General features: G+C 42.1%; 1 protein-coding gene across 1 annotated transcript in view; it reads right to left on the bottom strand.

The window, feature by feature from the left end:
- LOC132907199 (fringe glycosyltransferase) overlaps window positions 1-25,612 on the bottom strand; it is a 122,759-nt gene that overhangs the window by 48,028 nt on the left and 49,119 nt on the right. Inside the window, exon 5 of the mRNA XM_060960055.1 lies at window positions 19,123-19,282. Within this exon, the coding sequence (XP_060816038.1) occupies window positions 19,123-19,282 (160 nt within the window). The remainder of the gene's footprint in view (window positions 1-19,122; window positions 19,283-25,612) is intronic.

Genomic DNA, 25,612 nt, shown 5'->3' with positions numbered 1-25,612 from the left:
TAAAAAGCGTGAAAATCTGTCAACAGGTTCTTTTCCTTTTCCATCGTATCATATTAGAATACTACCTTTTTCACAACCGCGAAGCGACGCTGAAACAAGAAAACGAATCGGGATTTTCCGAAACTACGGATTCTCGTCTTCTTCCACGAATGACGAGAAAGGCAGGATAAAAGAGTTTGTGGTTGCAGAGTGACCTTGAGCGAAAATATAGCACGAACAGGAGATGTCGGGAGAACTGTGCGCGCGACGAAAATAATAATCGAAGGATCGCCAGATTTAGGAGTAAAAGAGGAGGCGGCAGCGATCGTTGGAGTAGCCAGCTCGTCGGCTAATTAATAGTTCCGGGAAGAGGCGCGAGGTGAAGAGAAAGGATCGCAGGATTGCGAACGACGGAGTAGGGAAGGAAAGGGAGTCGGAGGACGGAATGCGGGACATGTGGCGCGCATCCGCGTGCCTCCAGCCTGCGAACAGGGTGCGATTTTCTGACGAATGCGAGAATAGGTGCTAGAGGCCAGGGCCGCAATCGTTGCGAAACCGTATTTGTCCTTAGGTTCGTGAAATCGTAACGACATTGCCATGAAACGGATGGTAAACTACAATACAGTCGCGCAACGAAGTTTTCATATTATCGTGGAATGAAGGATTCGTCTAGAGAGAAATTCTACAGGTGAAGAACTGCAAGTAGTTTGGAAGTTCAGATTCCTCAAGGTGTGAAATTATAACGATATTACCATGAAACGGGGTAGTAAACCGCAGTCATGAAATTTTCATATTCTTGTAGAATCGAAGGTTGGCGGAGAAATGGAACAGAGGTTTCGCGGAGAAATCTACGGGTGAAAATTCAAAGTAACTTGAAAGTAATTTGAAATTCTTCGAGATGCGAAATTGTAACGATATTACCATAACGCGAACAGCGAACTGTACAGCTGCGAGAAAATTGCGCTCGACGTTTTCATACGAAATTAAAATCTCAGACAAGTGGAATAAAAATCTCACGAGGAGACAGAAGAGCGGTTCAGAGAATAGGAAAATCAACAGGTGAAGACCGAAAGCAATTTGGAAGTTTAAATTCCCCGAGGTATCTCTTCTATTTCGGCTCTGCTCCCCGGAAGATTTCAACAATTTCTGAACGACGAAAGTATTCAGAGAAGAAATTTCATAAAACAGACCACAGGAGAAGGCTGGAAATAATTTGGAAATTCGAATCGCTCGATGCGTCTCTTCTATCTCGACCCTGTCTTCGAAAATCTCTGAAATCCTAAACGGATGGAAGTCTATGAATTGTATCGAAAGGGGATCAAAATTTGAGATAACGTGACAGTTCGAATTCTCCATAATTCGTCTGTCATTGGGATGGTGCGCGAGAATAATCGGCAGGGAAGAGGCACGCGAAGAATTCACGATTCGGATGCCTGGCGATCCCATGGTCCGAAGCAGGTGCGCTTTGTTTGCTCGGCTTTTTGCCGCGCGGTAATAGGAAAACCGCGTAGAGAAGCTGTTCACGCGCAACGAGTCGATTTCCCTTCCCTCGGGAATCGCTCGCGCCGACCTTCTAACGCGATACCAAGGTCGACGCGTCTCGACCTTCCTGTCAGTGGTCGATTAATCCGTGATAACTGTTATTTACTCGAGATCGCGAATACTTTCTCCCGCAACAGGAAATTATAGAAAATTACAGGAAATAGCAGGAAAAATACAGGATAGCTTGATGATCTTTCAAAAAATATCGGTAAATAAGAGAGACAGTTGTGTATTTTACTTTACTTTAATTCGAAAACAATTTCTACCCTTAAACAGATATTTCTATAATAGTGAAATTGCGAGTTAAGAACGAAGACAAATCAATTTCAGGTAGAATCAATTGCAAATATAAAAACACGATGTATTTGCTTGTAACGAGTACTAAACTATGAGAACTGCAAAAATAAATAGAGAAATAAAAGAAGAAGAAAGTTAACTGGTCATCCTCTCGATAAATTAACAGAGTAAACACGAATGTCGAAGAATAACGAGTATATCAGCCTATAATCGACATGGTAATTTTTCCAAACAGAATAACAAAATTTAGCCAATAAAGTTGCAACTTGTAGATCGTTGACGCACGAACCTTGTACTCTTCTTGTAAATTTGAAGCATCCTCGAACGCAGCGTTCGATGACCGCTACGATAAGCTCTATCTGCTACAATGACTAGTAGGCGAACGATTATCTGACGCAGAGTTCGACAGACAAGTTTTAATGAAACGTTTCGCGTTTCGCCAGAGTCTGGCTTTCGCTCGCGCCACGCAATTTACTCGCTCTTCCTCTTTCCGTCCGCTAAATGATTAATGCGGCCACTGGAGAGCCGCGGTTCGCTGCTTTCCCGCTGCGACCACCTATGGTTCCTCTTTTTTCCCTGCCCCTGCGCCATGGAAGGCCGTTCCATCTTCTTTTCCGACGAACATCGTGTTTCATTTCTTTCGCCGCAGAAGCTTCTGTCGACTTTCGTCCAATGCAACGCGATTACTGCGTGCGTTCTTTAAACCGACACTTTTCCACCGAAAAGCTAAGCTAAACCACGCTAAGTCGAATCCCGCTGCGTTCTTTCAAATCATCTCCAACTCGATGATATTTTAACAATGCAAAATACTTGAAATTCCAATGGAATATGAAGAAGATGGTTAATTGCACGAGCGACTTCTCGTCTCAATTTTACGTCTAAACACTTGCTTAACCAGTCAGCTGTTATCCACGAGTATACTCGTCCTGAACAACTGGCAATATCTTATGCCGTTATGACAAGCCCGGTCAATTATTTCATTGCTATTTACTTCTATATTACAACAGCCACGCATACTCCGCGTTCGACGAGTATACTCGTCATCGCTTACCTTATGCCACACATTTTAGGTGCACGCTTTTCGAAGCTTCCAAACAAGTCGTAACAGCTAACTGGTTAAAACGCTACGAAGCTCTTTTGCTGCTAAAATGAGAGCAACATCGAAGCGAAGTTATTTTATTTATTTTATTTGCTTCAGTACGCACCCACAGAATCGTTTCCACGTAAAAGCTAAGCTGGTAATAACCAAGTAAGTATATTTCATGGAATTTTAAAGAAGACGCTATATACGAGACGTTTCGTAAATTGCATAAAATTCGTACGCATTTTCAACAACGTCGCAGAATGCAGTAGAGGGGAGAAGCGGAAGTATAAACATAAATCGTATGTCACCGGGAAGAAACGAAAGAATTGGAACCGGTATCCGTGGAATTTCTCCAATTTCGAGGAAATCGCCGGATCGGTTACGATGGAGCCATTACACGAGGCATCCAACACTCCATCCGATCATTTTTCGTCGTTCGCCGTACGTCGTTACCGATCCTAGATCGCGAATCCGACGTCGTACGAGCTCGACCGACCGGGCAATCAATTTTTATTGCGCTTTGTGCGCCGGATCTCTCGATAAACGCGTCTAGATTTATTTATCGTCGTCGATGGTTCGACGACCGGGTGAATGCGACCCGATAGTACGTAATATACGGAACTAGATAAACGGCTAACGTAGGAAGACAACGGAGAGCAGCTCAGAATGAAACCTTTCACTCCAGTTTAGAATGAGACTGGACTTTAAAAAAATCGGACAGCACCGTATTTCTTTCGCAACGAGCAAGAAAATCGACGAAACTTTCCAACAGAGGGATAGATATCGTCGAAACACGTTTCTCTCGGATTACAGAGCAGTCGCGATTGATGGTAGCTTCATCGGTAGCGTAGATCTTTATAAATCGTCCAGTTGATTCTTTCTTACGCGGCAAGCTTAGTTATCTTATATACGGCGTAGAATTCCCAGCAAAGTAGAAATAAAAAGCCGTGAATGATTATAAACTCAACTGCGATATTTAATTTTGTCAGAATGTTGAAAGAAAGATTGATAAAATTACTTTACATAATTCCATATTACGATATAAAAGAAAATGAAATTTTCTCTTGAAATTCTGTCTTCGAAGAGGTACAAGCTCCATGTTTATTTCGTCATCTTTCGTTCGATGTTTAATGCATTTTCCTTTCATCTTGATCGCTTCTGTTTGATCTTCGTCGAAGTTCTTCTTCAAAGCCACCTCCATCCTCGTAAATACACGATTAACATACGTCGATCGTTTCCATGCAAAACGAAGCAATAAATCAGTCGTTTATAATTTTAGTATGTTTGTTAAACATTCACCATCCTACAACATTCGTACATTTTTTTCTCTTTTATAATCGCCCAGCACGCTGACACAATTTGACGAGATAAAAATGAAACAGCCTGTATATCGATCGCCCGAAGGCCCCTTGATCTTCCATTTAACTCGATCCGTTTGTAATTAGTGGAAACATTTTCTAAATAAATAACGTAAATAATAATTGCCGCGTATAAGAAACTTCAGAGTTTCGCATCGCTGTTTTGCGAGACACCCGGTATAGACAGGACGACGAGGCTCGATCCACCAGTCGTTTATTTTCCTCCGTTCCCCAACGATCGGAAGGCGTTCTCCGTCATTTTATTCTCGGTTCGTTCTCGTCTCATTTCGCTCCCGCGTCGATACAAAGGAACGATCCCGCCGAAAAAGAATGCGCATCTTGTCACGGCCCGGTTGATTAATTAATACGCGACCGATTACCGATTCGACGTGCTATTAGCAGTAAATCCCGCGTCAGCTCTCGTATCGAGGCCCGGCTGATATACGAGCCAGGCTCTCGTTTAAACTTTAAACGCTCGAAAGAGAAGTGGCACAAGGGGGACGAGAAACGGAAATCCGAACTAGTCGACACCCTACGAAGTTACGACACGGGCCCCCGATAAACGTCCACCTGTTAATTAGCCCAGGGATCGGCCACCGATCTATGCCGATCGGTATTCCGATTTTAGACCCTGTCGAACCGAGAACGCAACCGGCTATTAACGAGTCCGTGACGTGGCCAGATGCTTCGCAAACGTTGAATAACAGAGCGATTAATAAGATTCGGATTGTGGTTTCTCGTTCGCCATTTGGATCTTTTTTCTTTTCTTTTTTTTTTTTCTTCCTCGTTTCTTTTTCTTTTTCAAGTAAGAATCCCAAGGAACAGATTGTGTTGAAAAGTACTCGATTCACGACTAAGCTACAGTATTGTTAGAATTTCATCTTGAAGATAAGATTAATAATCTGTGGAAGACACAATGTTTATGTTGAAATAATATTCGGTGGTGTTTATTAAACAGAACTGCAGAACCTGATGTACATAAGCGAGTGATATAATTAACAACTGTGTAAGTGTCCTGTTCAAATGCCTGTGTGGGTGTCTGTGTAAGGGTATTGTGCCTATGCGCGCAATATCGTTGTATTCCAACAAGTATATTACCAGATTGCCATTCAAATTCCGATCGAATTGTTTCGAGTTGTTCGATCGACGAAACGTCGTTGTACAAAAATATTCCATCGAGTGATCAGAGTCGAACCGGCTACGAATATATCTGCTGGAAATTTAAAAGTACAAAGATGCGCAGAACGCACGTGATATGCAAAGTTACGTGAAATATGCAAAACGAAACGAGTTTCTACCTATCTTCTATTTCGTTGGTAACGTTCGTAAGAGTTACGAACGTTATGAATTACGTATTGCGAGTTATGAATTTTTCTCCAACGAACTGTTATCGCGAATTAGTATCGAAAATGCTATTAAAATAAATATCAAAAATGTAAACGTATACGAGTGTAACCATTCGTCTGAACGAACGTTACTAAAGATCAACGTTAATTCCGACAAATTTGTCGAAAAGAAATATTTGCGCCGCGCGTGGTTAAGCGTCCTTTTTCCTTTCTTCGAAAAGATATATCTACAAGGAGAAGCGATTCGTCACATGGTGACCCGTATGATCTGTTTCGCGTGTCTCGTCGGCCGACTCTCCGCCCTAATATATTTAATCCTGTTACATTTTTTGCAACATTCTGCATTAATAAAACCAAGCCGTTGTTAACTGCGCATAGATTTCCGACAAAAGGTTCATACACGGCTGCGGTATCTGATCGAAAAGGGCCGAAAATCAGGAAATCGTGGTCGTTTGACTAGGTAATACTACAGTTAATGGCGAGTAGTATTGCAACTGTAAAACTCGGAATTGCTCGGTCGTCTACGTAAGAACGTTCTCGCGAGGCACGCCGAGGAAAATTGGCCCCGGCAGCAACAATAGGACGTATAGAATCGCGGAAAGAAATATAGGAACGTAATTATTAGTCGTAGCTTGGCTCCGGTCGTTACTCGAGAGTAATAAACCCGCTTGCAGCTAATGCAGCGGCATAATTCTCTGGCTCGCATTGCTATGCCGGGACACGGGTAAATTCAACGGCAAAACCAACGATTCCAGCGATATGGATAATAACGCTTGCAAGAAGCTTTCATCGCAAGAAAACGTACACTCCGCTCGCAACGCGATAAATACCAGTTTGCTCGGCAACTTTTGCGAGAAACATCGATTTCTAACTATATGGTCGGACAGGATTATTCGAGTCACCTAAGCTTCAACGGAGCGATCAAACTTGTACGTTACGATACACCATTGGTCCATAACGTACGTAATAAGGAAGAAAACGAAGATATTGTAGGTAGATTTAGATTCAGCGAGAGGAAATATCAGAGACGAGAACGCGATTCGAATAATTCTGTGGCGGGGTTGTTCGAACGGGTGACAACTGATAAAACGAACAAGAAGCTGACTCTCGGAAATGAAGTAATATACAGAGACTACTGAATTATGATAATTGCAATCCGAGGATGTTAACGTCGAACGAAATTTCCTCTCGACGAGTACAAGTGATATCCTCGTAGAAAAGAAAACTGTGAGCATGAAAATACCGACGAAAGTGTAGGATATTTTTCATCGTTTGTCGCATCTCCGATAGAGCCTATTTTCTATTTTCAACGTTATGACAGGACAACATTTTTCTACCTTTCCTTCTTGTTACATCTTCCTATAATTCTGCTCAGTTTACATTCAGGCAACGAATCTACCCGCGTCGCTCGAGTTACGTAATGATAGCTTACGTTATCTGAGATGAAATCAAAATCCGATATTATATAGAAAAGTTCTATTTCAAGTATATCTCTGCGTATTTGCAGTAATTTCTTCGTATCCAAACGCATCTCAGCAGCGCTGCGTTCCAATATCTCGTCGTCCAACAGAGCATCAACTGACTAAACCTCCATTCTTCGTTGCAAATCGTTTCACGCGAGAGAACACGTTGATATTTACATCAACACGGATCACGAGCCATCTCGAGCCATCGATTAACAAACCAATCTCAAACCTGTCTTCTCTCTCTCTCTCTCTCTCTCTCTCTCTCTCGCTTGCTCGCTCTCTATATATATAATCCCCAATAAAAAAAAAACCGTAGGATCCAAGAGCCACGAGGCAGAACTCATCGTCGTTCGAATAAGTTCGATCAGCCCTCTTCTTCTAGATATACAGAAGTACGTGGCGTGTAGTTCGGGATTCTAGTAACACGTGCAAACTGTGCAGTTGCACACACGCTGCTGGTAGTCGTAATAATAAAGCATCGGCGAGCTGGAGCGCGAGCAAGCGAGCTACACGGCTCGGTAATAAGTTCCTGGTTTACGGTTCATCGGCAGGTTATCCCGAGGCTGGATCGGCCTACCGGCCGACTGAAATCACCGGTGGCCGCGAACCGACTCCGTGCACTTGCTGCTTCTCTATCTTTTTCCATGTTGCTACTCCGTTTCGTTTCGATCACCCTTTCACCGGGGGCGTGGTGGCTGCAATATCCCCTGGCCAATGCAGCCGTAATTACACCGGCGGCGAAAGAACGTAAGCCAACCGATCCGATCGTCGGATCGACGTTCGGATGGACGTTGGATAGAGAGAAGAGGTTCCCAGTCGATGTGTCTTGTGGCTGTCTCTCTGTTCCGTTAGATCGGGTCAAAAAGTACTCCAGAATGAAATCAGAAGCCCTACTTTTCGATGAATTTAGACTCTCGAGTATCGAGATTAGCTTGTGTTCAAATCGAGTATCCTAAATGTGAGCAAATTTGCAAATTCCAGGTCCCAAGCTTCAACGGTTTAAATTGGACCAACGTACGTTTGAAAATCTCAAGTTTGAGCGTCGAAGATCTGTTCTTTCAAACTTGAGCGCGCTGAGTCGAAGTCGCTCTAAATTTGAGAGTTCCAAATTTTAGCGTTGAGAATTTCAGCTCGCGAGCTTCAGCGCGCTAAGTTGGATCGCCTGAAATTCGAAAATTCCAAATTTTAGCGTCCTTAATTCGAGCTACGTTCGCTCTAAATTTGGAAATTCCAGACCAGAGCCTTGAAATTTTGTGCTTTCAAACTTGGGCACGCTGAGTCGAGTCGCTCTAAATTTGAGAGTCCCAAATTTTAGCGTTGAGAAGTTGAGCTCGCGAGCTTGAGCGCGTTAGATTGGATCGCCTAAAGTTCGAAAATTCCAAATTCTAGCGTCCTTAATTCAAGTTACGATCACTCTAAATTTGGAAATTCCAAATCCGAGCCTTGAAATTTTGCGCTTTCAAATTTGAGCGCGCTGAGTCGAGTCGCTCTAAATTTGAGAGTCCCAAATTTTAGCGTTGAGAAGTTGAGCTCGCCAGCTTCAGCGCGCTAAATTGGATCGCCTAAAGTTCGAAAATTCCAAATTCTAGCGTCCTTAATTCAAGTTACGATCACTCTAAATTTGGAAATTCCAGACCAGAGCCTTGAAATTTTGCGCTTTCAAACTTGAGCGCGCTGAGTCGAGTCGCTCTAAATTTGAGAGCTGCCAAATCGATCGTTATTAATTTGAATTCGCAAATTCGATCGCGCTGAACTAACCTACCTTGATTTGAAAATTCTTGAAACTCGACTGTTCCTCTCAGTTGCACGAGATAACTCGGTGTAACGGGGCTAATTATCCCCTTGGAGGGACGTCGAAGAAAAAAGACGGGGCCGTGCATCTAGTTGTCAGCGCTGTGATTGCACGATTTTCTAGATCGTACGGCTATACGTGCGCATGTGCATGCGCGAGCACACAAGGGCCAGTGTTTCGTAATCACCGGTCGATTTGACGGCGGGTAATTGAACGTCGAGAATTTCTGGTCTAACGATATAATAGGCACCGAGCGATTGCCCGGCGAAGACACGTATACCCGGGGCTAATTTAAATCCCCGTGCAATAACAAAAGTCGCGGTGATTATCGGACCACCGCATTCTCTGTCCACTCGAGTCTTCGATTATCGCCGCTCTAGGGGGACCGATTGGCCCGATTCCAGCAAACATAGTATAGCCTTTCATAAGCGTTAAGTCTCGTACAAGACGTGATAATTTCGTTTAAAATATCAAGGAAACGATTAATCGATTTTGCAATCGTGCAAGGTAACGATGCGAATGGGGCAACGTGATGAATCGACTCTCTCAGAAGCTACATTGATCGAACTACGCTTTCTATTAATTTCTTATTTTCGTTATATAAGTAGACGATTAATGTCCAATTTTTAGCAGACGAATGACTAACTTCCACGAGCTCGTTCATCGCAGGAGGATCACATAAATAACGATAAACCGCGAGATAAATTTAAAAAACATAATTACCGACTCGATCAAGTAACCGATGTTGATGTTACAACAGATGATTTTTGTAGCCACGGTAAACGTCAAACCATGTGACGATCCTCGAAGATTGAAATCCTTTGACAGTATAATGAAACGGTAAATTCAGAATACAACGATTTAGACAATAATTATCTATCTCCTTATCCTGATGCTCGAGACTTCCTCGCTTTAGTCTAGCTGTTCCCGTTAATGTCCTAATGTTCACAAATTGGGATGATCGCGAAACAATCGACGCGTACATAACTTTCATTTCAACGTTTAAGTGGGTTGAACCATAAATAAGCGAAGCTAAAAACAGCTTCGAAACCAAACTCCGGCATGACTAAGAGATCTCCACCCTCGCCATGAACGCTCATTCACTCGTCCAACCGCTCCAAGCTCTTCTTGCGGTGCACGTGCACAGCCTCTAGGTCCGCGAAGAGGTTCTGAAGATAGTGAGAACAAGGAGGAAACTCGACCGAAAGAAGATGGAAGAGAGAGAGAGAGGAAGAGAGAGCGGTCGGACGAGGAATAGGTTAGAGGAGGAGAAGGGTAAGGTAAGTATTTCTCGGGCAAATATAATATACGAGTACGCGAAGGCCCCAGGGAGTAACGTCCACCATACCGAGACCATAATCTTGGCTGGAAGATGGTACCACACCCATGGGGGGTCGGCGGATAGGTCGATGGTGTTCCTGCAGAAAGCAACGCGACCTAGCCCATCTTTCGCTCGTATGTATCGTCCCGTCCACGACTAAATCCCCGAGAAATCCCGTGCGCACCTATTTCTATCTTTAATACGTTCACTGCCTCGTGAATTTTATATATAATACGTTGCCCTAAGAGCCGCCATAAATCGAAATATCAGAGATCCAGGATAACAGTTATCTTGGATATTTTTTAAAAAGAGAAGATAATTTGGAAAAAATTAATTTTTATTTCAGTGCAAGCCAATTATCAATAAGTGTTAGAGAAATTTCGCAAAAAATCAAACGATTGAAAAATATTCGTTTTTAATTGTTCCGATCACCAGTAACCGTTATCGAAGAGCTGAATTTTATTTTGCTTTTCGTTAACCAATGTTAATGATTTTTTTCGCTATCGACGTTAATGATTTTTTCTGGTTACGTTCTTCGACCATTGTCGATTGTTAACGTTAACGATAATTAGTATTCGTTGACGATATACAAGAAATTAATTATAAAACTTACCTATGTGTTTGATTAAGCTAAAAAGCGGTCTGAAAATATGTGAATAAACGTTCTTCGTTGCACGAGGAACGAGAAACATAGCTCTTAATACTAGAACTACCGATAGTTAATGCAAGCTATTTCTACCAAAATCAGTGAAAATGACTGGTCTTTAAAAAATACATAATGACAGAATATTTGTATATTTATTGATTTATTACTTCCTTACAGAAGCAAAGAAAAAAAAGTCATCTTGCATTCCTGTCGCGAATTGCGCGCACGTTCACATATGAACGTACCAATGCTCTTTTCGTAAACGAAACTGTCGCCCGACAAATTGTCGTTGACGCGTGCACAGCCTTAAAGCAAGGACCTCGCCTTTCATCATTTCGGAATTCGTTGCTACGAAGCAAACCCTCCAGCCGCCGGCGATTTTCGTATTTTTCTCTACGAAATCGCGAACACGCCGCACTATTATCGCGTCGCGTTTTTTCCATTGCATCAAGACCCTCCTCTTATGATAAACTTATACAGGGTATAAATTTCGTCCACGATTTTGTGCAAAAAAAAAAAAAAAAAGAAAAATACGAAAATCGCCCGTGGCTACGAGATTAACTACCACGTTGAAGTGGAAATACGAAAGCATCTGCAAATCTCTTCGTCATACGTCTACGTGTAGATCTGTGAAGCTTCCTAATCCGCGGCATCGCGAGTTCCGGAATGGTAGAAACACATTGATGAATTCCGCGGAATGTTAGCGAGAATGCGAGCGGAATAGCGGAAAACGGGAACATTCGTGACAATGCCGAGAACGAGATTCGTCTTGCTGTTATTAAGCAGTCTGTGTTATCTTATTTCTCGAATTATACGCGAAGAACGATGGTTTCGAAGAATCGAGGCACAACTTGACCCAGTTCTCTTCGACGAATCTCTAAGAAAATTATACGACGTGTTGGCTTTCTTTATAATACTCAAAATTCCCCCATAAACTCGCCAGGTCCACCGTAATGACGCTAACGATCGTAAGACCACTGGAATCGTTCCAGAATTCGTTGATTCCTGCGAAACATCTTTCTCGGCCTGTGAAGCTAAATTACAGGTCTGGAATCGCGAGTAGAGCCAATCTCCACCAACGATCCCTTGCAGTTTTAATAAAACGGATACTGCCAGAGTAGTCTACTCGTGTAAGAGAAAAGGGCAAAAAATGATCGAAACACGGTGTTCGCGCAAGCTACGAGGATTTTAATGATTCACGAAAGCGTTTATCCTAGATTTATCATAGAGAACGTATCATCGCAACATTTATCGTAGAAAATTTGTGCATATCGTGTGCGTTGTAGAAAATATTTTGAAATTCCATTAGCCCGTTAATTTCAATTTTTCAGACGCGATTGTCATGATTATATCGGTAAAATGAGATATTCCTCTGAAAATGTATACGAATCTACGTATTTATTTATTTTAGCCTGTATATAGTGTAGTATCATGGACGAGGGGTCTGGGGGGTGTTGTGCGATTTATAAACAAACGGTTGCTGAGCATGTACGTAGTGAGGCTAAGACAAAAGAGAAGGGGTTGCTAGGGAACAATAAACGAATTAACAGGAGTACGAGTTGAGAAGTCAGAGAGTGCGGATTACGTTGACGAGGATCGCTAATTAATTGTTTAGTTGTGTTAATTATTATACGTTTGCTGCGACTAGTTCATGTTTAATAACCATTGTTTTCTGTTCGATCAACGTCTGTTTAATCTACTTATCATTAATAAACTAATTATAGTAGTTACGATACTACAATAAAAGTTACATTATATTTATTGCAAACGTATACCTAGTAAATGGATAATCCACTGTTTAAATACTCTTATGACCTCTACAAAACAACTATACATTTTTTTTCCAAATTTGTCCCAAGCTTGACCAATAAAACCGTAACAGTCGAGTCTCGTAAAAATGCTAATGAATTGAAAATCTTTCGTATAAGGTGCATAATATATTCGTAAAAAGTACGTACGCACAGGTGTTGGAATAATTTCGTCAGCCTGTGCATACTCGTACCAAATATCTCGTACTTTCCATATACATTTTCAAATTTAATTCTCCGATTTCTATGTCGATAACGAGTTTACAGAAGTGTCTTATGCTACTTTCGTGAGCTGTAAGTGGGTTACCACGCGACATATCGATAGCCGACCTCGGCTGCTCGATCGACTTTCATAGAGGGTTCTTCGTTCATACAACGATACTGGTTCGACTGGATCGTAAGAAGGCTGAATGAAGAGGAGGAACAGGGTTGAAAAACGCGGAATACCATTGGAGAAAGAGAGAGAGAGAGAGAAAGAGAGAGAGAGGAGGATGATCCCTTTATACTGGCAGTGTCCGCCGAACAATGTCCATTCACTGGAAACGGGCCCGCGGTCCCATCTTCTCCAAATATGTTGGCGATAAAAGCAGAATAAAACGACGAGACACGTCTATCCCCGTTCTCATCTTCCGTGCAAAACCTTACGTAATAGTCTCTTCCTTCTAGAAACCGTACTTTATCGAAGGTAAATCGATGACCTCAAGTATGAAAATTGTGTTAGATTTATTTCTCGGCAGTTTGCGAGCGAGCTTAAAAAGTGTTCCATGATAGAAAACAGGAGGATGAAGAATGAGCGGAGTAAGCGAAAATTGTATCCTAGAATCTTGGATAGAGTCGAGTCTTTTTTTTTTTTTTTTTTTTTTTCTTGGAGAAAGCTGAAATAGCTAATGCGAAACTGCGATCCAACGAGATTACGTTTAGTCTAATTAATTCAATGCTAGCTTCTCGAGCAGAGTACATCAGGACGTTTCGCTACCCTTTTGCGGAGATCGAACCAGGACGTGAAAGTTCGCAACGATACGAAAACGCATGATCGCAGAAGAAATACAATAACTTTGTGTTTGTTAAGTATGGAGCAAAAGATCTTTCGTTAAATAAAGAAATGTGTTGGAAATGACAACGTGAGTTCGCGCTGCCATCCACATGCAGATGCGCTAGTTACAATAAATAATAGTTAGAAGGTATTTCTAGATACAATCGATAGATCTAATCGATAGGTTTAAGATGTTCTTTTGTTTTTGTCCCATGTAAGAAAGTGCAATAGAGGTTTTTCGGCTCAGAACAGTGCGATAGATTTATCCAAAGAATAAAATAATAGCTGTTATGATCCTACCTCTGAATACAGAAATAACAACAAAGTACGATAGCTTCGATTTTCTGATTTTTACCTGCTTGCTGACTACGTAGCACATAGGAGAAAAATGCGAAGCACCATAAATAACAAACAAGAATAAATAATAATACTATGACTAACGAACAGTATACTCTATAAATATATTTCCATAAGAAACGTTCGTAACGTAACTCGTGTAGTAGTCATCGTAAAAATGCTAATATTTTTTAAACGTTCAAGAAGCTGACAAAGAAACCTCAGTGCAAACATCGAACGATATCGAATATTAAAGCAGTTGGTCTCTAAAAGGCGAGAAATCCGACTTATCGCGGGACCTTCCCATACAAAGCTACTAAAAAATCTCGTTTCACACTTTCTCGCGGATACTGCGGTTTTTTCCACGGTCGCTTCGTACCTTTCTTGTCCATAATTCAAGAATAAAATAATCCTATGGACGTTCTAATTACCAACGCAAATATACGACGAACGTTTATTGCTGGCGGTCGGACACGGATAACGAACAAACGGTCAAAAGTTGGTCGTCGAAAGGGTGAGGTTTGGGAAAATGAAAAGAGTGGAGCGATTAGGGCTTAACGAGCCGAAGACTCGAGTAGAAATCAGAGAAAGAGAGATATCTAACCGACGCGACGGTTGATGAATGGCTCCGATCGGTCCTTATAAGAAACGTTTAATCTCCTCTACTGCGGAGGTAGAAACGAGTCCTCTGACTCTCGTAAGATTTATCGTTTCACCCGAAGACTACCGGTTTCGATTTTGTTTCCGTTTTACCAGCTACCGTCAAATATTCGCTCTCGGAGGCACATTCATCCGCGATTCGGTCTGACTCTTTCGAAACGTTAGATTATCGTACAATAAGTATTAGGTCGTTCGAAAAGTTTCTTTCGTTTTATATTATTTTGTCGAATTACGTATGATCCATTTTGCTCTATCGAGATAAAGATCACAACGTTCGACAGATTAGGTTTCGTGTTTGTATAAAGATGCGTTGTTGTAAAAGACGTGTCTGTAAAAGAAAGACACTTTTCCAACAACCTAATAAATAGACTATAGACATGATTTATGTAGTCGTGGAAAGCTTAAAGGTACAAGGATTTACGGGGCTACAGGAATCTCTGTTGAGGTTCTGTTTCTTTGACTACCACGGCAAAAATGTATCGTTTCCGGTTTGAATCTATTTTCAACGAAAAGTTCCAAATTTATGCAACCACTCGATAATTATGGTAAAACGTAGGGGCTGCTGTGAAACAACAACGAACAACTGTTCTTTTTCTTGCTTCTCATCGTCTCTTGTTGCTACACGCTGCAAAACATTTCCAACAGCGATATATAGGAACATTTGGTGCACGCTGAAGCAACAGCGATTTTTTTCGACGTTGCTGGATGTTGCTTCAAGCGTGGTTTTAAATCAAAGTTACATCGAATGGAATTAAAATAATTATTTTTTTCTTCTTTCTTTTCTTTTCATTTTTTTCTTTTTTTTCTTCTTCTACCGAATGTCCAGGAAGGAACCTGCATTCGTGTAAGTGTGGAACGGAAAGCAGAGAATGAGAAAAAAACTAGTTACATCGAACGAAACTCGCTCTATCCATGTAAAATATCAAGCATCTCGAGATTCGAAGAGAAAGCCTCGCTTTCCTGTTCCTTACAAACGATTTCCTGCTTCTTTGGTCGTCACGGAAGACAAGCGACGTCCCGGAGACTCGTCGTGGCAGCGACAGACGGATCAAAGCCGTTATTAATTTGTCTAAGCGGATGATAAATGTAGGAGAGAAGTTTTTTCCAGGACGCAGCCCCGTCGATGGGCCACCGCAACGTCTGACAACGTTGATCCTTTTATTTCTCAACCCCTGCCCCTCGATCTCTCACTCCTCCGCTTCCTCCTCGCTGCTCGTTTCTTTTTTTCGGCAAGGGAAAAAGGATTAATGGGCTTATAGCATGACACTGTCGTCGGATAAGATCACGGGGCCCGTTTTACCTGTCTGCTGCCGGGACCTCCGCCGATCATATCTCGCGGAATCCAAATCGCATCTTGTATCTCGTGAGTCCGCTGGTAAGACAGGCCTTTTATCGATTTTTGATCGCGATGCCGAGAACTTTGTGCCTCGAAGTTAAGCGTCAAGCCACTCGAGACGCGTGATACTCGAGAAGTGCTCTCTCGATCGCATCGAGAATCCACAGTGTTTAGCGTGTTTCGTGGCTAAAACTTTTCAGATCAAGATTTCCATCGGATAATTGTTGTTTCGTGTGGTTGATGGGAGGAAATTTTCCTTGGTATTCGAAAGGGCTTTCGTCGAATCGAAGATATTTCGAGTATTCAACGTAGGAGGAAATGCTCTTTGCTGTCCAAGAAAGTTACCTTCGGACGAAGAATATCTTGCGTATTTGGTAGCATGTCATTTTCTTCTACGTTCAAACAGATTTCCTTCGAATCAAGAATATTTCGTTTGTTCAATGGTAGGAAATTTTCTTTAATGTTCGGAAAAATTCTCTGCGAATAGAGGATATTTCGTTTACTTTACGATGGAAAATTTTCTTCGATGTTCAAACCGATTTCCCTCGGATCAAGAATATTTCGTTTGTTCAGTGGTAGCAAATTTTCTTTAATGTTCGGAAAAATTATCTGCGAATAGAGGATATTTCGTTTACTTTACGATGGAAAATTTTCTTCGATGTTCAAACAGATTTCCTCCGAATCAAGAATATTTCGTTTGTTCAGTGGTAGCAAATTTTCTTTAATGTTCGGAAAAATTATCTGCGAATAGAGGATATTTCGTTTACTTTACGATGGAAAATTTTCTTCGATGTTCAAACAGATTTCCTTCGGATCAAGGATATTTCGTTTGTTCAGTGGTAGCAAATTTTCTTTAATGTTCGGAAAAATTATCTGCGAATAGAGGATATTTCGTTTACTTTACGATGGAAAATTTTCTTCGATGTTCAAACAGATTTCCTCCGAATCAAGAATATTTCTTTTGTTCAGTGGTAGGAAATTTTCTTTAATGTTCGGAAAAATTCTCTTTGAATCGAGAATATTTCGTGTATTAAATAGCAGAAAGGATTCTTGATTCTCTTTCGAGATACTCCCACAAAACTCGTGTAACAGAATATACGTGATACTCGGAGCGTATTTAATCGCGATGTTTTAAATCAGAAAACAACACTATCCTCTTTTAACAGTGGCTTTGAAAAATAATTACAGTCTCGATATCAGTGAAAAAGAAACTGCTAAACGAATTCGTATACAACGCAGGTGGTTTGCAACGAGAAGCGCAGCGGGAGCTCAAAGTTGAAGAGCAGTCGCGAGCGACTCACTGTCTCATCGTTTGAAACTTTTCGAGCAATTGCTCCGAACGAGAAAGGGAAAAGGTAAGAGAGCCGTGTCAAAAACCCGGAAAATTGACTACTCCTTGATACGAGAAGATTCTTGCGAAGAAAATTACGATTTCACGGTTAGGCACGACGAGATCCACCGATAAAAAGCTACTTGCAACGTAAAATCATTTTGCAACGTAATACACATAACGTGTCGTGGCTGACTCGAACCGATAGAATCTCAAAATATGGGAAAATTTATCGAAAAACAGAAAAGAAAGAAATAGTAAGAAATTCTGAATTTGTTGATTCGAACGAATAAACTCGAAATCTATGAAAAATTATTGAAGCAGACGAGAAAAGAAATAAAAAGATCTCCGTATTACGTGACTCGAACGACAAGGCCTATCGGAGATCTGCAAAAAATTATTGTAATGGACAAGAAGAGAAATAAAAAGAATTCCGTATTACGTGACTCGAACCAGAAGAATCGAGATGTGTGAAAAATTGTTGAAACGAGAAAAAGAAGAAAATAGTAGAAGGATTTTGTACGATAATTTTGATCGGTTTAATCGAGGATACCTCACGCACAAGCGTGTTCCTAAAGAAACTTTTTGAAGGAAAGAAATTTGGCTAGTTTGTCCGGCGAACTGATTCCCAGATGGAAAACGTATACAAAGGGCGGAATAAGTATGGAAAAGGAGAAAAAATGGTCGCCGGCTGACGCTTCTCTCCTTCGTCAAACTCACCCCCCGAGGCGAGGCAACAACCATGGATTCGGTTTAAGCTCGTAAACTGGAAAATACGGATGCAGGTAGCGGCTGCTTTCTCCCAGATGCATAAATTCGATAAGACCGGAGGATAGTGACCGTAATTCGCTTCCTTCCGCGTCCGAGCAAAAAAAAAAGCGCAACAGAATCTCTCACCGGCTGACGTATTTTTTTCCCAATAATTGGCCTGCGCGTAAAATATTTTTCACCGCAATTTTTCCACTTCTCTTATCGTTGCTCGCGCCAAACCTTTTACTCCCCAATTTCCATATACGTCGAACATTTTTCACCGCAATTTCCACCGACTTTACGACGTTTAAATTTCTCCGCGCGTTAAATTCTTTATCCGCCAATTTCCGATATTTGCTTGGCATCGCGTCAATCTTCCGCTCCAACTTTTCTCCACTTTCCCCTCGTATTTCGCTCGGCCTTGCACAGCATCCTGTGCTCGTCCTAGAGACCTCCCGCGACGTACGAAAAAGCGACTTTCACGCCTGTAGCCTACGACCGCCGGTAAAAAACGAAACGCTGCTCATTACCGTCTCCATTGACCGTCACCCAAGCCGGATGGAGCTGATCCCTTGGAGACCGTGACTTACTGTCACGACGAAAATGGAAGAAATTCCACGGTTACGGAGCAACACTCCGGCAAAAAGGATCGACAAGAACTCGTTCGGTTCGTTTGTACTTCGTAGCCAACGGCCAAGCTTCCAAGTAACACCTGCGACTTCCGTTTTACGAGAAAACCGTGTACGCCGCAAGAAACCGGCCGATTAATCCGCGAGACAGCCGCTGATCGATCGTAGCCACTCGAAGGTCGATTTCCATCGGTTAAAAGTGGGTTGGCCCGGTTCGAACGGTAACAGAAATCGTTGTTCGAGTACCAACGATGACGCGACGGTACTCGATCGTTAATGATGGCCCACCCTGTCTTTCTGGAAATCGCAAAAACGAGACGCCACGAGGGGAAAACTGGTTTCATTTAGAAGTCTCTCTCTTTCTCTCACTCGCTCGCTCCATCTCTGTTCGGCGAATTTAAAAACTCACCGGCCGCTTGGAAGGTTCCGGGCCCTGTCTGATGATCTCCAAGGGTGCGGGTATCGAGGGCCTTCCCAGGTACCAATCCTCCCGTGGATTGTAGTTATCCAGAAGCTTCAGCAGGCGTGGCACGTTCACGTAATTATCGTCGTCGAAGTGGCAGAACCACCTGAAACAGAGTCAGGGTATCGCTCGATTTAATGTCCCTGATTCGTTCATCCTTTCGTGTCGATACAAACGTATCCAGTTTCTCAGACGGGCTCAATTATTCGTACAGCGAGACTCTAATAAAATTACGATTTTAATGCCACTTTATTATCGATGAGATTTTCCTTGAAAAGGATCGTAGATGTATAACGGAGGAGAATTTTTTAAAAGACGCGTTTACGAGATCCATCTATTCGTCTGCGACGAATTAAAAGCTTCCCATTTCTCTCGTTTTTTAAATTATTTCATTACATACGTGTGACATTTAATTCACGTTATAATATGTACTCTGTAACGTAAAGCATACTTCATAATGTACATAAAGTAGAATTTGCTAGTTGCACTTTGCCATGTTAATCTAAACCGAGCGCTTCGACGACCGCGCCTACTTCTTTTCTATCAGTTTATTACAAGTCGATTGGTTCGCTCGTGTCACATGTACGCTACCATATAAAACATTAAAGAAGATAAAATTTGATAGAGTTTTCCGATAATCGTAACGAGTATATAGGTGTCCTAATACTCGTAGTTGGCAATGAAAATCGTGCAAAGTGACCATAGCGAAAATACTTATATGAATAGAGATTAAGCTAAAAAGATTCGGTTTATGGTGGTTCCTTAGGCTTATCGCGAGCCAGTGTAACTATGTGTAGGCCTTGGCGGCCAGACCATGAGGGACGTCGCACGGACCTTCTCACGCGACGTAACAGACGGTGTAACGTGTTGTTGGTTAAATCAATAATGAGACGAGTAGAATACAAAATTAATCGCAAGCGTCGTTCGCTATGACTAACCGAGTTACTGGCTCGATACTGATATTCGTTCGCACTACTACTTCGTGGAGAACTTGGTCGTCTATTTTATACTAGTCGAGGTACCGAAGGGTTTGAACTTGTCGCCGTGGTAGATTGCACGTAGCCGCGAAATTGCTTTGTCCAGAGTTTGTTTATTACATATGTGCGTCGTACAGTGTTAATCCTGTGTGGCAAAACAACTACGTGAGGCATCTTCGTATCGCGACGTCCTAAGACGCATATGCCGCTACAATTCGCTGATTATCCGCCTTTATCGCGTTGTTATCTAGACCAGTACCAGATAAGGGGATGATTTTGTCACGACCGGCACACTATAAAACCGATGGGCTGATGGCGGAGATAAAGATGTGGCGGCACTCGGCGACAATTATACCGCCGAAGCGAAGTGCCTAATGAGCCATCAATATCCCAATTATTCCGCCAAATGTTCGAGACACAAAACATATAATTTAGAAAACACGAAGTTGGCACCCCGCTGGGAGTAGCCACCCACATGCTATATTTATTTTTATTTTATTTTTTTTTTTATTACCAATGAGATATAACACTTTACCAAATGTCCTTCAGGACAAATTGTAAAAAACCAAAATAAACTATAAAAAAAAAAGAAAATGTTCGAGAATGTTCGAGAAGATGGCATGTGTGGCAACGGTCGCGGACGCCTAACAAACGCGTGGATAGTGAGGATATTGAGGGGTGACAAAGGAAAAAGAATCGGATCCGATAGAAAGTAGAGTTGTAAGAGCTTTGGTCTTGGAAAGTCACGGCTGCAGTTCGGAAGTAAACTGTCATTAGTGTAAACAAGGTGTTAACGAATAAATTCTCTCTCTTTTCATTTTCATCTTCGACTTCTTTTTTTTTTTATTTCATGTGACAATTTCATCGAGCGCAGAGGAAGAAGAAGAAGGAAGAAAGGGAAGACGGAGGAACGACGAACGATAGAAAAATCGGAATGCATCTTATCGTTTGCAAAGTGGCTGACATCGAAACGCAATCGCGAACAGGGATTTCCCAGAAGGCAGAGCCGCGGAAGGAGGGCAGAGACGGTGACAGGGAGCATAAACGGTCGTACAAAGCGTACGATAGGCAAAATAAAATGCCTCTAACGAACGGTTCCCTCCGCGGCGCGCCATTAGCGCTACCGGGTGGCCATCGTCGCTCGATACGTACCTGTCGCGAGTAACCGGCATCGTTAATACACCTGAATTCCAGCTTAATGGCGTACCTCCGCTGTACCAACGACAGAAACGACCGAGGCGACTCGGTTCGTATACGCCGACACGATCGTATCTACCGCGCGAACCGGAACGATACTCTTTCACTGTGACAATGCGACTGCGGTTGCACGCGGAATAATCGAAGAGCGCGCTAGTACAAGCGAGAAAATTTCCATAAGTGAGAAAATTGAAAAACTTTGATTCTTTGATTGCAATATGTTTCAGGTTTTCAACGAGTCCGCACTGTAAATTTTAAGCGGAATTCCGCTTTCTAAATTGTTACGAGCACTTTGAGAAGCGTGTGCCGTGACAAACGTATATTAGGTCGTCCGAAAAGTTTCTTTCTTTCTGTAAGGAAATAATAGATGCGCGACATTTTCCGTTTTACGAATCGCGTGCAACGATGTAAATACCAAAGTAAAAGTGCCATTATGTGCACATGATGTACTAAGTTTCAGCGGAGCAGTATGTAACAGAGTTAGGAACAATAATTTAACAATAGGTTAAAATATAAGTAAGCTTATTAGTCGTAACCAAAAGACACATATTGTAAACAAGTAGAATGTAAATCAGAAGCCATTCTAAATTGCAACTCAAGAATTATAGTAGACAAATAAATAAATAAATAAATAACAAGGAACTTTTCAAATTTCCCAAATTGCTCGAATTTCCTACAAGCGAAATCTCCACCGCGTCGCGTCCTTCCTTCGCATCGAATCGACCGAATAATGCTTTTACCCGAACAAACCGAAACAAAACGTCAACAATCAGCAGATGAAACAAAGCAGACACAAGACTCGACCGATCGAATTCGGTAGGATCGGTCATTAGTATCCATCGAGCGATTTCGTACGGATATTAATGGACCGCGAGTCGTGACGGAAAGCTCGCGGCTGGCGGTATAGATCAGCGTCTGAACATCGATTCATCATCGAACGTCGACGTATCACTAAATTGCCGTTGGTCTAATGATTTCCGATCGGCGGAGAAAGTCGCTTAATAGTTTCTGTTCACCAGCTGCCTCGCGCAGAGGGTGGCTCGTTCCGCTCGGGACGCGATATTTAATTAAATGTGGCGTTTAGGATTTTTACGAGTTATCCCGAGCGCGGATCAAAGAGCCCGAAGTGTCGAAACTCGCAGCACGATCCCAAGCCAGCCGGTTTACGTTTCTTCAACGAGCTTTAATTACAAGTTCTCCTTTACCTTCGACAGTCTTGTATCGCGCGAGCGTCCACTATTTTCTCCTTTCGCCTAGAAAACAAAACTAGAATTGCTCTTGCCGTCGATCTTCTACCCTTTCGCGTTCGCTTACGTCGCTCTGTCGTGATTGCCCGCTGCCCATCGCACGGTCGAGTCTCGCTAACTCGAATCTCAAGGGGAGAGCCAAAGTCTCCGAGTTACCGAGCTTTCGCCCTATCGGGTTTTCCGAGCAGGAGAGGCGCGACAAACCGGAAGGATTGACGCAAGCTTCGTACGAGGATCGATGTTTTCGTAGAATCGTAGAAACGCGAAGAAAGACAAATTGAATTTTTGCAGCTGAATTATTTATTCGCAACGGTAAACGAATTCGCGGAGTGTAGCTTGGATGCGAGCCAATACTTCGATGCGAGATGTGGATATGCATATTCAACGAAGTATACGATGTGTACAAAAAAGAGTATCTGTACGTATCTTGATTTTTCGATGAAGCGTTTCTTGTAGCAACTGCTACACGTTTTCATAATATCGGTTTCGTAGTCGTACGAGAGTACTATACCTGTTGGAATACAACGATATTTCACGCGTAGACACAATAGGCACCCTTACACAGGTCATACTCGTTACTGTATAGAGAGTGGGGTTCAAAGTATTTAAGGGATCATGGGTTACTACCCAAGTCTAGTCTGAGAGTAACTGGCCAACTATCAACAATTCTTGTATACGTTGTTAATTATATCACTCGCTTATATATATATGGTTCTGTAGTTCTGTTTAATAAACATCACCGAATATTATCTCAACACAAACATTGTATCTTGCACAGATTATTAATCTTAACTTCAAGATTTAATTCTAACAATACTAAATTACACGAAAGATACACTTCGAAGTAATTAATTGGTACGTAAATGATACAATAAGTACGATGTTGTACGAATACTTTTTCTAACCACTGCACACCCGTTGCTTCCAGTTAGTAGAGAAACTTTTTAGTTACGTGCATCGAATATTTTATTTTGTATTTATAGAAATAAGCTTAGACATTTTCCTCAGCGCAAACGTGACGACGAAATTGCGGGCTCATAAAGGTTATCGCGGTATCAAGGCTCCACTATGAAAGTAATTAATCCCGAGAACGAATCGTGGCACGGCAGAAAAAGTCGAAATAAAAATATTCCAATTCGAAAACGGAGAGACGAGCAGGGGCGCTAGCTTTGATACGACTTCCTCGAGGAATCGACAACCCATTAATTCGCCCGTTAAAGCCACGAACGTGCCGCGCCGATTCGATCTTGGTCCGGATAAAAACGAACGAGGTTTCGCACCTTTATTTTCTTCGCCCCATCTCCCGAACCGCGGTCTAATATATATGCAGATTGCAGGTACAAGGTGCGCACGAAGTTTGCACGCGGCGGCATCGCCTTTTCCACCAACCGCGCACCGATACATTCGTAACAAATTCTGTTCGACAAATACACCAGCAACGGGCCAACACGAACAACCATTTGCTTTCTTCCTACTTATTTTCGCACACCGTGCAGATATTCCAACGAGAATAGAAAAGTCGCCGTGAGGATAGTTGAGAACGACGTTAGAGCATCGCGAATTCCAAGGAATTTCGAAGGTTTCGTGGAAGATCGTAGAACGACGCGAATCGGGAAACTCGAATAACTTTGTGCGTACGTTCGTTCGTACAGTGGTTTCTAGGTATTGCAATTGTCCGGTTTATCGCGTGTATCACACGTGCGCGAGCAACGAGCCGGCAAATTGCCATCGAGACACGGCCGGAAGCTTAATGAGTCGTGGGTGTGGCAGTCTCGTTAATTGCCGCGTAGAACAGCCGCGCAAACTTGACCGAATTACGCTTTCGTGGCGAGCTGACGCGGCTCCGCGAGCTTCTCGACGTCGATGGTTTCGCGTTTCTCTATCGAACCACGAGATCCGATCGTGCGTGAATAAATGACGGTCGAAGGCAAAAATCGTTGCGGGCAGCCGTACAACTCTTCTTCGAGCAGGTGCGTTTACTGTGGTTGCGGGTTTTCAGAGTGCTTCTTAAGAATGTAAGAATCGGGCTAGACGCTTGGTTTTCTTTCAAGCAACGAGTTTCTTCCCTCAGTTTCTCGTCCCTTTTGATCTTTCGACAAACAGTATAATAAAAAGATGGAAATGGATTTACAGAATAATTATTTCTGTACCGGTGTTTGTCACAGAGATTCCTTACGTATTTCTGGTATTAGACGCAGAAAAGATATAGTTTCGATCTTTTATGGCGGATACGCGTTATTTATCGTCGAGGTACGCTCAGACAATTAGTAGTATACTGTCAACGTTTCGAGCTTCTCAACGAAAATGAGGTTTATTAACGAATTTGAGGATATTTTATTGTCGATGTATATCTACCCTTTTAGTTGGGAAATTGTTGAGAATTTTGGATCTTAATTGCCGAAATAATGGCATAGGAACACTAAATTTACACTTAGAATTTATATTAGAATAGTTATACATTTATTTGATAAACGATTTCAAAGATATTCATCGATACACGCTTGCACGCGTCTCACCTTCTTCAATACCAGACTGTTAACCGAACAGTTTACATTCCTCTGTCTTCGAGGCGCCGCGCACACACATACTTCCACACACTCATATTCACATACATGTATCACTGCTACGCGGTCAATCTAGTCTAGCACATAAAATTATACACATCTCAATAGAGATATTAACCAGATGGCTAGTATACCGACGAGTATACTCGTCACGAAGAAATGACAATAGTTTGTGTTACGACGAGCCTTGTCGATAATAAAATTAAAAAATATAATGGTCATTTCTTTGGAACTTGATTCTACGTTATAACAGCCACGCATACTCTGTGCTTGACGAGTATACTCGTCGTCGCTTACATTTTGCGGCACATGATAGGTATTTACATACTTCTCAAAGAGGCCGCAACAGCCAACTAGTTAATCATAACGGTATGATATAGATTTGTACATCTCGACATCAGAAATAGAAGTATAAGTTGATAAAAAGAAAAAGAAATGTTTCTGAGAAGAA

The sequence above is a fragment of the Bombus pascuorum genome, chromosome 5 (genome assembly GCF_905332965.1).
Source record: "Bombus pascuorum chromosome 5, iyBomPasc1.1, whole genome shotgun sequence".
NCBI lineage: Eukaryota > Metazoa > Arthropoda > Insecta > Hymenoptera > Apidae > Bombus > Bombus pascuorum.
Note: the sequence above shows the minus strand (reverse complement) of the source record. Positions and strands in the feature narration are given on the sequence as shown.